Source organism: Artemia sp. Qi Xiang Cuo, chromosome 11 (assembly GCF_049724085.1).
Source record: "Artemia sp. Qi Xiang Cuo chromosome 11, ASM4972408v1, whole genome shotgun sequence".
Lineage (NCBI taxonomy): Eukaryota > Metazoa > Arthropoda > Branchiopoda > Anostraca > Artemiidae > Artemia > Artemia sp. Qi Xiang Cuo.
The window spans coordinates 1621332-1634408 of NC_142804.1; the positions used below are offsets into that span (position 1 = coordinate 1621332).

Genomic DNA, 13077 nt, shown 5'->3' on the forward strand with positions numbered 1-13077 from the left:
TACCCTGTCAAAAGGTTCAGGAGCGACACATGGCATTTTTCAAGCTTTGTAATCGGTTTTCAATCAAGCACTGAGATTTATTACTGCACTAATTTTACCAACCACACACATTAAATTAATTATTCTTATTATTACACTGGAGAAAATGCCAATTCTGGTCAAACACTAGATGGCGGTGAAGTTTTTTTGTCGACATTAATACCAGTTTCGACTATTGCGAGTTACCGATACTCTTTGACCAGAACCGTAAAATATGCGGAAGCACGGCATAAAGAGGTAAAAAAGCACTGTCATTTTTCCGTTTCCAAACTGTCAAGGACTCAATCTTTCAGTCCAATCCTAAATATTCCTTTTTTAGTAGAAATGTTTTTTTTATATTTAAGCAAAGAAATTTTAAAAGAATCAATAGGATAAAAAAATGGCCCTTAAATATTTTTTTTTCGTATATTTGACCCACCCACGTAATATACTAAATTGACTTCCCACAATTTTTATTATAAAAGTAAAAATATCCCCCCCCCCCAACTGATCAAGAATATAGACTTTTACACAGTGAACTTTAACATAAACATATCTTTGACGCTTTCTGCAGCAAATGTTAAAATTTTCTCCAAATATATATATATATATATATATATATATATATATATATATATATATATATATATATATATATATATATATATATATATATATATATATATTTGACCCATTTGGTTCCAATAATTCAAAAGGCAGTATGATATGCACTATTTCGATTGATGTTGAAGAGCAGTTTTTCAGATTACGGGAATTTGATATGTCAAAACAGTAAGCAGTGTTTATCAAAACACAGTTTTGTATTGAGAAACAAAATTTGATCCTCTTTTCAATTAGGCCGAAAATTCAAAGATTTAGGAAGATCGTGTAAGACGAATTTTTTACATCGAGTAACTCAATAAATTCTTAGTAAAACGAGAAACGGGCAAAGAGAAAAAGAGAGAGAGAGAGAGAGAGAGAGAGAGAGAGAGAGAGAGAGAGAGAGAGAGAGAGAGAGAGAGAGAGAGAGAGAGAGAGAGAGAGAGAGAGAGAGAGAGAGAGAAAGAGAGAGAGAGAGAGAGAGAAAGAGAGAGAGAGAGAGAGAGAGAGAGAGAGAGAGAGAGAGAGAGGGGGAAATAACCTTAATATCTCTGGATGACCAAAATGTTTGGACGGCCTGAAGACTTTTTAACCTGGAGCCAAGTGAGGTTTGTACGGGATGAAAGCCCTTGTCGATGCTTTCTATTGCTTCCTCTTCACAAGGATCAGGAGAATCACAACTAAGTGAAAGACTTGAAATGTCCAAACCGTCTATTATCCGACGCTGAAAGAGAGAAAAAAAAAGTTGATTCAAAATATTCACATCCACTTTACAGGGAAGTTAAACATAAAAATAAAGAAATCGAACAATTTTATCTAAATTAGTTATATCTGGCAAGAATTCGCTGCTAATTTTATATTGATTTTTTTTTCATTTCGTAAAACAAACATAGACTAAATAAAAATTGCTTTTGTATGATAAAATCAAGCTAAAGTTTTCCTCCACAGCAATAAGGAGATTTAACAGAAGGATAGAATTTCTTGCTCCTGGGGACAAGTATACCTGCATTCAATCGCAAATTATGAGATCCGGTGCTCTGTTTCATGCAGAGCCAACAACACGGCACTGATGCATTGTTTAGGGCCCTGTCGTACCGCTTTGGTATAAGATTAATTTTAATATTGATAGTATAACGAGAATGTTTTGACCAAGCGAAGTAGTACTTTTAGATGTTCTTCATGCGAAAATCTTGGAACGACTTTTTGGAACCAGGAAGGTTAACGCATTAAAAATATACTAGTTCTACACAGTGGCGCTAATTGCAGGGGACAGGAGACATGCGCTCTCGTGGATTTTTGAACCCTCCTCTGAGGTTTCGAAAAATCCCTTTTTTTGTACTTTATCAAACATTGAAAAAGATAATTTTATAAAATAGAGACCCCCCTCCCACTTTTCTTGAATTGACACCACTAGTTCTACGGCCCCTCTTTGACCCAGGGGCAATGAAAATTATTCGCAAATGTGCTCTTTCCTTATTGTTTTCATTTCGACTGTCTAATATTATTGCAGAAATCGGAGTCCATTCTTCTGAGTCTTAAATAAATGAAACTCACTCTTCAGCAAATCAATTTAATTTGATAAGAGGCCATAGTCCTACCCTTAAATTTGTTCTTCCTTCTGTCCTCGCTCCTACGGATATTGGCGATAAATTTTTCCGGAGTCTGACTCAGTAAATCCTTTTTTGAATTTAATTACTACTCCAGATCTTTTCTGTTTCTCCCTACCTCCTTTACCTCCTTTAGGATTTTGCAGTCAATTTTTTCCCCCAACTTCTTCCCTGATAAGAATATTTACAGTCTGCTGATATAATTTGACCTTTTTGGATTCACTTCCGATGAGAAAGATTTGAAAAAAATATTGTTTCACTGTTGTTTCATTTTAGGTTTGTTTTGTATAGTAAACACAACGAGCGGAGGAGTAGGTTTAGTTAGCAACCAAACAGTTCAGGGTAATGAACTGTAAGTAAGGAGCGAATCGGCTCAATAGTAGCTGAAACTTTTAGAAACGGATTTTTGATATCAATAGAGGCACCAAAAGAATGATTTTTTTTGCTAATTCTCCTCAAAAACAACGAGCCTGAGGAAATTTGCCAGATTTTCGAAAAAGGGCGGAGACACTTCCAAAAGTAAAGGAATCTTAATAAAAATTACTCCTTATTTTAATAAATCTTAATTATTCCGTATATGAGGGGGGTCACCCTCTCCTCTATACCTCGCTCTTTACACTAAAGTTTGACTTTGTGTCCCAATTCTTTAAAAACGACTAGTGAAACACAAAAATCGTTTAATTAGAATAAGAAGCTTTTTCGAAAATACAAAAAACTTTAACGTGAAGAGCGAGGTATTGAGGAGGGGGTAGCCCCCCTCCTCAATACGGAATGACTTCAATTTGCTTTAAGTTTTGATGTTGCTTCTTATTTTCAGGTGAAAAAATAGTTTTTTTTTTATTATTTAATAATTATAGTAAGAATACCCTAGAACAAGTTCCAACGTCAAATAAAGTTTTACAAAAAACGTTATCTTTTATCGTATGCTTAAAAATATTTTGGTTTGTACATAATTTTGGTGTTCCACTGAGGAAAGAATTTTCTGCATACTCTGATTAGAAAGGTGAACTGGCAAAACAAAAATGAAAGCACTTTTTAAGGAGAGACCCTTATTCGGCTGGCTAAATGTCCATTCTGTTCGGAAGCGTTTAGAAGGGATAGTAACTTAAACTATTTAACTTATCACGTTTTGTGTCGGAGATAGAGATATTAAGCTTAAATGAAACTTGCGTCATCAGAAAGCGTGGATTTTGTTTTTTCGATTAAACCAAGCAGAAACGAGCAAAAGTGAAAAAACTTTTTGAGGACAAGTCTGTATTCGGCTAATTTTTACAATTACATTCCACAATTTCTTATCAATATAAAAGTATTCGCAAATCACGATTCATAGATATTAAGCAAGGATATATATATATATATATATATATATATATATATATATATATATATATATATATATATATATATATATATATATATATATTATATATATATATATATATATATATATATATATATATATATATATATATATATATATATATATATATATATATTACATATATATGTGTATATATATATATATATATATATATATATATATATATATATATATATATTATATATATATATATATATATATATATATATATATATATATATATATATATATATATATATATATATATATATATATATATATATATATATATATATATATATATATATATATATATATATATATATATATATATATATATATATATATATATTGCCCGAAGGTTGTAGGATCCATAATTCAACATAGAAGTCAATAAATTTTGGTGTTACGTTATTTTTTTTTAGAGGGGGGGGGGGGTGGAGGCAATAAACCTTTTCAGCCTGAGTTTCGACTCAATTTTGTGAGTCTGCCTATACTAATGTGAATGATGGTGTGTGACACATCAACAAGCTGGTAGAAAAAAAATACATGGAGCTGTCTCAATAATGTGTGCTCAGAGAGTTAGTGAAGTTGAGAATTTCACAAACATAATTCAGAAACAGAGAATTTGTGAAGTTACTGATTAATTACTAAAGATTACAAATATGATTTTTGAAAAAAGAGAAAGTATCTAGCGATTTTAGTAAAACTTTAATTTAAACCCTTTATAAGAAAGGTGATAAGATAGTAATTATAGAGACATTAGCTTGGTTTCTGTAGGAAGCCACTTACTTAGTATGATAAAACTTATTAGACTAAGAGATTGTGTAGATAAAGTTTTAAAGAAGTTTTAACAATGTGGTTTCAAGAAGGGAAGTTGATACGTCAACCAAGTTTTCACTCTTAGATTAATAGTTGAGAAGTGCCTTAGCCATCAAACCCCGTTAGTCCTCATTTATACGAGCAAGTGTTTGATTCAGCTGATAGAAGAACTTTAGCGAAGGTTCTATCCTTGTGTAGTATATCAGATAAGTAGGTTAAAGTGATTAGTGCTATGTACGAGAACAATATTGCTGCGGTTAAGGATGGAAATGATGTTAGTAGCTGGTTTCGTATTCAAATAGGAGTTAAATAGGGTTGCGTTCTATCCCCATTTATGTGGATCATTTCGATGGACTTCGTCCTAAGGACCACGACAAAGGCTATGGGAGAGCATGAAATCAAAATGGGACGGTAGGACGGTAAGGACGGTAAAACTGTCTTACGTACATTATGCTGTAGATAAAATGTTATCAAAATGAATAATTTTCTAGAGCTTTGAAAGTTTGGGGGTGCAAGAATAGGTTTGAAAATTAAAGTTTAGAAGACTAAGTAGCTTAGACTAGCAATTTATGACGGCGAAGAGGTGATGTTGGGTGATGAGAAGATTGATCAACTGGACATCTTCGCTTAACTAGGAAGTATTATTAGTAAAGACGGTGGATGTGGTGTAGATGTTAGAAGAATAGGCATGGTCCAGGGTGTTTTTTAACAGTTGAAAAAAGTTCGAAAGGATAGGAAGACAAGTCTGCGAACCAAGATAATAATATTGAAAGACACAGTGGAGACAGTGGTCAAGTATGGTACTGAAGCGTGAACGCTCTGAAGAACGGAGGAGGATTTGTTATTGAAACAAAATTAACAGATTTGAGAGTCAAAGCACTCGTGGGAGAAGAGATATACCCAATCCTTCTTTTGTGAGCACCTATTTAAATCTCGAGAATCTTTGAATAATAAAGAGTGCGCGAGAAGAATATCTTTCTTGTCTTATCACTATCTTAATATTAATATCTTGTTTAGGTATATAGAATATCTATACACGATAGGGCGGTTTTAAACATCCCTACTGCACAGGGACATACCCTGGGAGAGAGCCGAGTCCCAAAGAATCACAAATTTTCACTAATTTAGTGGCTCTTTTAATTAAGATTCTAAAATAAAATTATTCTTTATTATTGCCCCTCTCCAAAAAGAAACTAAATTCCCGCGTTCGTGCCTAGTAATACATTTTGAGCTGAATCAACATCTGCTGAGAAGCAAAATTAAATTTTTCAATTGGAAGCTCGAGACCATTTCAAAGGAGGTTATAATTTAATTTCTAGATATGTAAAGAACTAATTTGTCGAGTTGGACAGCGAAAACGTGATACGAGTTCTTAGTAGCTATGGAACCAAAGGGAAGGACTTAAACTTTCTACCCTTATTAAATCTCCATATTTCAGGGGAAAATGTTTTGCAGAAGGCCTAATCCTTTTAGTCACCATTGAAAAGGATGTGCATATTTTTTTTAAATGGACATCTTAGAACCAAGGTCTAATCTCTGAATAATATTTCTTGTTTTTCAAGCCAATCGATTTTCCTCGTTATTCAAGTCAAGAGACGGTAAGTTTCCTTTGTAGGGGTTTTGGACAAGGCCGTTCTCATAGTGTGCTTCTTATTTTGATCTGAAACTATGTTTAGGAGTTAAGGGCTATTGTATTTCTTAGTATTGGACGTGATCGTCTCTTACTAGGTTGCTAGCTACCGCTGCAACCCTGATATCAGATAATATAGAAAAAGTATTGCAAGCTTTACCAAAAATATAGTTCTATCCCACATACATCTGGAGCCAAATGTAGGACAGATCGTCAACGAATGGAGTGAGAAGAGGTCACAAGGAAGAATTTAAAGGGAGCAGCGTGCGGGGCTGTATTGGCCTCGAACGGCATGGTGCGCCGAGTTATTAGTAGTAGAAGGATTGTAACAAGCGAGTAGATGAACAGTTACCAGATATCGAAGAAGAATGGGTAATAGAAACATATCTAAATTACCGAAAAAAGCAACATAGGAGCGCATTATGATGTACTTTAATTAGGTGTCCAATTAATTACAGTTATTCAACCAAATTTCGTGACGTCATCTTTCAACAGCTTTTAATACACATAAAAGATATAATTCAAAAGAGAAAAAGGAATTAATACACACCAAGAAAACAAAGAAAAAGAAACAAAAACTGTTGCCAACTTTTTATAGACATTAAAGGGTTTTTTGGGACAGAAAAGTAACAAGATTTTTCAAGATATCCCAAGTTATAGTTTATATAATTTTGGGAGATTCCACATTGCTATTGAAAAAAATGTTACGTCTTTTGTAGGGACAAGAAATCCTTCAGATACCAGATATTGCAGAAAAAAAATTACAATATGCGAGTTGGTAAACAACCCAAGATATGTAATAAGAATATTTGTAATCAATGGCAGAATTAAAGTTAGCTTCTTATTCTTCTTGTTTGGATTCTTATGGAGACGCTTTCGCATAATTTCATCACCGGAATCGAATTCCGAGCCCTACAGTGTGTTGATACAGCTGAGTGCGAACCCTGGATCCCGCGTTACCAAGCACCGACCAAACCCACAGCGCCACTACACGACAAAAGCGTCTTAAATAACCAGTTTTACCTCCTTCTATTACCTTAGGTGGAATACCACCTAAGGTAATAGGAATGGAAGAAAAAGCCCAAGGGCCCTCGTCAAACACATACTATATGCAGTCTCCTACAAATAACTAATCTCGGCTTTGGTACTAACAACAAATAAATAAAGTTGTGCAGCAGTTTCAGACACTCGGGAGCAGGACTCCCGAGGACACTCGGGAGTGAGGCGGACATGAATTCCATGGCAGATATATATATATATATATATATATATATATATATATATATATATATATATATATATATATATATATATATATATATATATATATATATATATATATATATATATATATATATGTTAAAAAAAACAACACTGGAAGTCCCAGTTTTAGACTAGCACAAGTGCAATTCTTTTTCCCATTTTAGTTTTGTAGAACAGAAATGAGAATAAAAATAACCTTTCAATTGGATAGATAACAAAACATTTTTCTATTTTATAACGATGATTAGGGCCGGATGGAGAATTAATGCTTGGGGGGGCACCAGCAAAAATTGGGCTCCTCTTTTTATCTTTCGTGACCTTCGGAAGGGGGTGTGTACCCTATAAACTGCCCTTGGATGAATTAAATAAAACAACAAGTTTTTTAACTGAAAGTAAGGAACGACGTTAAAACTTAAAACGAACAGAAATTATTCCGTATATGAAAGGGCTGTCCCTCCTCAACGCCTCGCTCTTTACGCTAAAGTTTTTTATTGTTTAAAAAATAAAGTTGTAAGACAGAGTCAAACTTTAGCGTAAAGAGCAAGGCGTTGAGGAGGGGACAGCCCCTTTCATATACGGAATAATTTCTGTTCGTTTTAAGTTTTAACGTCGTTCCTTACTTTCAGTTGAAAAACTTGTTTTTTTTATATCTAATTTCTGATCTTTTTCTTTAATAATACTGGGAAATCCGGCTCCCCCTCCATAGCAATGTCTCTTCCCCCATAAAAACATCGTTCATGGAAAGATCCTCCCATATAACCCCCGACCCCCCCCCCACCTTACAGAAAAAAAGCCCCCCTGAAAACGTCTGTATACTTCCCAATAACCAATACTATATGTTAACATTGGGTAAAGTTCATAGCTTTCAGCCCTCCCCCCGGGGACTTTGGGGGATTAAGTCATCCTAAAGGACATAGTTATCGTATTTTCGACCATGCTGAATAAAATGGATATCTCAAAATTTTTATCTGGTGACTTTGGGAAAAAAATGAGCGTGGGAGGGAGCCTAGTTGCCCTTCATTTTTTGGTCACTCAAAAAGGGCACTAGAACTTTTAATTTCCGTTCAAATGAGCCCTCTCAAAATATTCTAGGACCACTTGGTCGATACGATCACCACTGAAAAAAAAAAAAAAAAAAAAAAACGCATCCGTGATCTTTCTTCTGGCAAAAAATACAAAATTCCACATTTTTGTAGATAGGTGCTTGAAACCTCTACAGTAGGGTTCTCTGATACGTTGAATATGATGGTGTGATTTTCATTAAGGTTCTATAGCTTTTAGGGGGTATTTCCCCCTTTATTGTAAAATCAGCCAAATTTTCTCAGGCGCGTAACTTTTAATGGGTAAGACTAAACTTGATGAAACTTATATATTTGAAATCAGCATTAAAATCTGATTCTTTTGATGTATACCACGAACTGTTTGAAACCAAGTTCTCTGAAAAAGCAAATTTTTCAGAAAGAAACAATGGTCATTCCCAAAACAGAGTTCGTATCTTTCAACTTTTATTTATTCGAAAATGAGTTAGAAAGTAAGAAAAATTCCTGTCTTGGGTCATAGTCCGCCACTCGAATTTGCAGAAGTATATTCACTTTAAAGGAGACAGGGGACATCAATCGTGATTGGGACAAAACTTAAATTGTAACTACTGATATCATAGTCAACACGAACGCACACATTTTTTTTGTAAATCTTTACAATCTTTAAAAGATTTTTAGAATCTTTGCACATAGAATTTGCAAAGAACGACCTCCCCCCCATACACAGTTCCTTTTTGTCCTCGCCTCACCAAATAAACCGAATGATCATAAAAAGTTAAGACAGGACTGATTCTATTGAAAATCCTGTAATAGAATCTTTCTTGGTGATGAAACCAATCGGTGGCAACCCATTCACTCTTTCTGCCACCAAGTGCTCTCATGGCATCGGATCGAAAATTTTCAAATAAAGTCCACTCAATTTAATTTCACTTTTACTGACAGTTGATTCCCAACACCACTTAACCTTTCTTTCTAGAAAGAAGATGGGGGGGGGGGGGGAAATAGTATATGGTTAAAATGAGCTCAAAATTGGAAAGGCGATTGCCAGAGAAGGCTAAAGAAGGTAGGAATTGAACAGAAGATGGCTAGCAAGTTGAAAAAGGATGTTAGTAAAATAGTTAAAGAAAATAAATGTTAGAATTAAGCGATTGTGGCACTAAATAATTCCTACAACAGCGCAACGGAAAAGGCCGTACATAGTAATATTGAGGACTGTGTTTGGACCCTGCCTGTTGCAAGCAAGAAATTTCTCTTTTTATTAAGGGAATGCACTACCTTAAATGATAGCGAATGAGTGGGAATGCACTACCAAAAATTGAGGAACCACAGTCCTCAATATTACTAGTTATGGCCTTTTCCGTTTCGCTGTTGCAAGAATTATTTAGTGCCACAATCAGCTCAATCCAACTGATTGAGCGGGCTTGTCATAACGTCTACAGGTTGGATAAGAGACCCGGTTAAACGGCACAGAATTAAAACCAACAACTATTTTCCCGGAAATCTTAGAAAAACCATTTAACTTCTCGCGTTTTGAGATGGAGATATAGATATTAAGTTTTAATGTTACTTGCATCATCAGAAAGTGTAAATTTATTTTTTTCGAATAAACTAAGCAGAATTTCCTTTTAAAGTTCAGGAAAGTGTAGCCCCTAAAAATATTCTAGCATACCTTCTATAAAGCGTGAAAATCAGCAAAAAAAAAAATCATCATTTGAGTAATTTTGCCGTTTTGGAAGATTCTTGCGGTGTCACCCGCTTTGATTGACATGTTCGGCGATAAAAGGAACGCTAATCTCACTATCTTTTCAGTTAAATTTCACAGTCAAACTACAAATTCTCGACATATCTCGACGATGGCTAGTCCCCTGGGAGAATTCCCTAACGGGCCCTTTGTCTTTGCAACAGTCAGCCGACGCTGACACTCGCAAAAAGATTTTAAGCTTCCACATCACCTTAAATGTAATACTTATTTGTCCCGTGGAGGCGAAGTGGGATTGGTCGCTGCTTCGTAATACGTAACTGGGGTTCGGTCTCACCTGCAGCATCCCAACACATGTTATAGAATTTGATTCCGGGGATGAGATTATGCGAAACCGCCTCGATAACAATCTAAACAAGTAGAAGAAGAAGAACACAAAATAAGGCACAATCATAATAAAGCAAAATAAATATATACATAAAATATATTACCGGTACAAAATCAAGCAAATTCAGTCCAGTAGGTCGGTCTGAAGACGGGGATATATAATCAAAGTTATTGGCATTTCGGAAAGGTTCAACGGGAGACAATGGTGAACTCAAACCTATATTGTGCCGAATGCCAGGCATCCCTCTTAGGGATGATGTCTCCACTGAAAGACTTAAACTGGAGGGCGGACGGCTTTGAGTCTACAAAAGAAATATATGGTAAAAACGATTAGCTGTAGCTTTAGACCTATCGGTAAACAGGCATAAAGATAGAAGAATAGCATAAATTCATGATGACTCAAGAAAAAATATTTAGCCCCCCCCCCCCCTATCGAAGCAACATTCCAAGACCCCTTAGCCCCTCCCCTCCCCTAAACAAAACTATTCCAGAAAATTTTAACTCAATCCCAAAGGAGTGACAGAGAACAGGATACACTTATGAAAACTATGCATAAAATCGATCACCATTGTAACTAAACCAACTGACTCTACGTACAATGAGAAATATTTAATATGATTCAGGTATCCATTATATATCATTACACGATTGTGTCTATATAACTTTACCTACTATTCAAATAATATTTCAATAAATTTTATATTGCACAAGATTAATGGTTGGCATGAGAATTGCGAACATTTTCCAATTCTATAGGTAGAAAATATCTATGGAGAGAGAGGGGGGATTTTCTAAGGGGGAGATAGCGGCAGCTAACTTTTTAAAATTTTATTGTTGAATTTATATAATAAAAAGCATAGATTTACCAATATTTTTTTATTTTATACAAAAAAGTGTCAATGAATGTATTTCTATTAACATAAGCTTTCAAGAACATTTAAAGGTTTCATGTCAGCTTTAAGCATATAAAGGTAAAGATCCTTCAGAGCCTTTGCTGGCGCATAAGATGTCGAATCGACAGTTCAGTTGCTGAGTCTTTTTTTTTTATAGGGACAAGCAGCAAACCCATCGGCCACACTTGCTGCAGTTTGGATCGATCCAGGGGCCCTGCATTGCCAAACAGAGCCCCAATTAACTGTAGTTGGTTCAAGCTGATAGAATAACATTTCTTTTCTTGCAGAAGTAATAGATTGTATTTTACTTGATGGGCCGATACGAATTTCAGTTGTCAGAGAACTTGATTAATGAAGCTTACACAATGTCACATCACTGAAGGTCTTGGCCAATAGCAAAATCCACAAATTTTTTTACTATTTCACTGAATTCAGGAGCTGCGCAAATTTTACAATGACCGCATTTACTACCAGCTTCAAACAACTTGAAATTGATTTTTTTAATATTTCTGAAATCCTTGCGATCAAGTTCAGACTTTAAAAGATCAGGGTCTGCTTTGCTTCGACACGCATGTTCAGATAATTTTTTCCCTAACTGAAAGGGGATTACAAAATCGTCCTCTGCATGCAAGATCAGAATGGGTGATGTTACCTGAACAATGTGGGCTTCGCTGTTAAATATTATACCTGCATCGTGAATTCCACGGAGAAAAAAATGTTCAAAGAAGGGCATGTAACGATACAAAAGTAATAGTGGATGGTGTCGAACTGCCTCTGACAGACTATTAAAAGGAGATTCTAGTACGAGACCCGTAGGGCATCTCCTATCCTGGCACAATTCTGCAGCTAATCGAGTCCCAACACCGGTGCCGAGGGAATGTCCCCAGATGAACAACGGTGCATTGCCTTTCCTTTCGTCAACAAAACGGACAACAAAGTGAGCATCCGTTACAACGGTATCTTCTGTGATGTCTACAGTGGAGCTATCAGCGTAGCCACGATAATCAAAAGAAATAATATGGTAGTCCAAGTTTTGAAGAATCCAATATAGTTTGAATCGGACCATATTAGCACGAGAGCCGGATGCACCGTGAAGATAAATAAACACTGGATGACCCGAGTTTAAAGGTAGCTCTTTACCTTGTGAAGAAAGGGATTTTGGAGGAACGTACCAAGCCCCTACCTCCATTCCTCCTTGAGTGGGTATTCTTAATGATAGTGCCCCTTCCAGGCCAAGCTTAGTATGGTGAGACAGGTCTATTGGTCGTGGCCATCTAACGAACGGCAGAAAGACCAATTTCCTTGTTAATTTTGTAGAGAATCTTACCAAAAAAGGGAGAGACATGTATAGAGATATAAAACCAGTTAGGAATGGCAAAACGTACAGCATAGAGGCGATTGTCCTTTTCATAATCACACATAAGGTTAAGAAAATACATCACAGTAACAGAGCACATCAATGAATTCAATAAGCAAATTTAGTACAAAAAAGTAGCTAATAATTTTGTCTAGTATAGACAACTGAATATAACCCAAATTTAAATGCAATTTTTTAAAACTGTGATCTAAATGTTAGAAACGTTAGAAATGTAATGTTAGAAACGTCTCGACCACATGACGTCACCAATAACAACACCAGCAATATCCGAAAGCAAGTTTGGATAGTTTGGAAGCATCGAAAAAGCAAATGGTCCTAGTTTTACTGGAACGTCTACGTTCTAAAGCTTTTCTAGTCGCCTTTCCAAAACCGGCCCGGGA

The 13077-nt window shown here is 35.3% G+C and overlaps 2 protein-coding genes across 3 annotated transcripts in view; both read right to left on the reverse strand.

Annotated features, from left to right (window-relative positions):
* LOC148946515 (katanin p80 WD40 repeat-containing subunit B1-like) overlaps positions 1-13077 on the reverse strand; it is a 256838-nt gene that overhangs the window by 75828 nt on the left and 167933 nt on the right. For both annotated transcript variants that reach the window (XM_089097401.1, XM_089097400.1), the window contains 2 exons: positions 10531-10728; positions 1160-1342 (listed from right to left, as the gene is read on the reverse strand). In XM_089097401.1, coding sequence (XP_088953527.1) covers positions 1160-1342; positions 10531-10728 — 381 coding nt within the window. The remainder of the gene's footprint in view (positions 1-1159; positions 1343-10530; positions 10729-13077) is intronic.
* LOC148946516 (lysophosphatidylserine lipase ABHD12-like) lies at positions 11693-12709 on the reverse strand. Its single transcript, XM_089097402.1, has one exon. The coding sequence runs from the start codon at positions 12707-12709 to the stop codon at positions 11693-11695; it is 1017 nt and encodes a 338-aa protein (XP_088953528.1).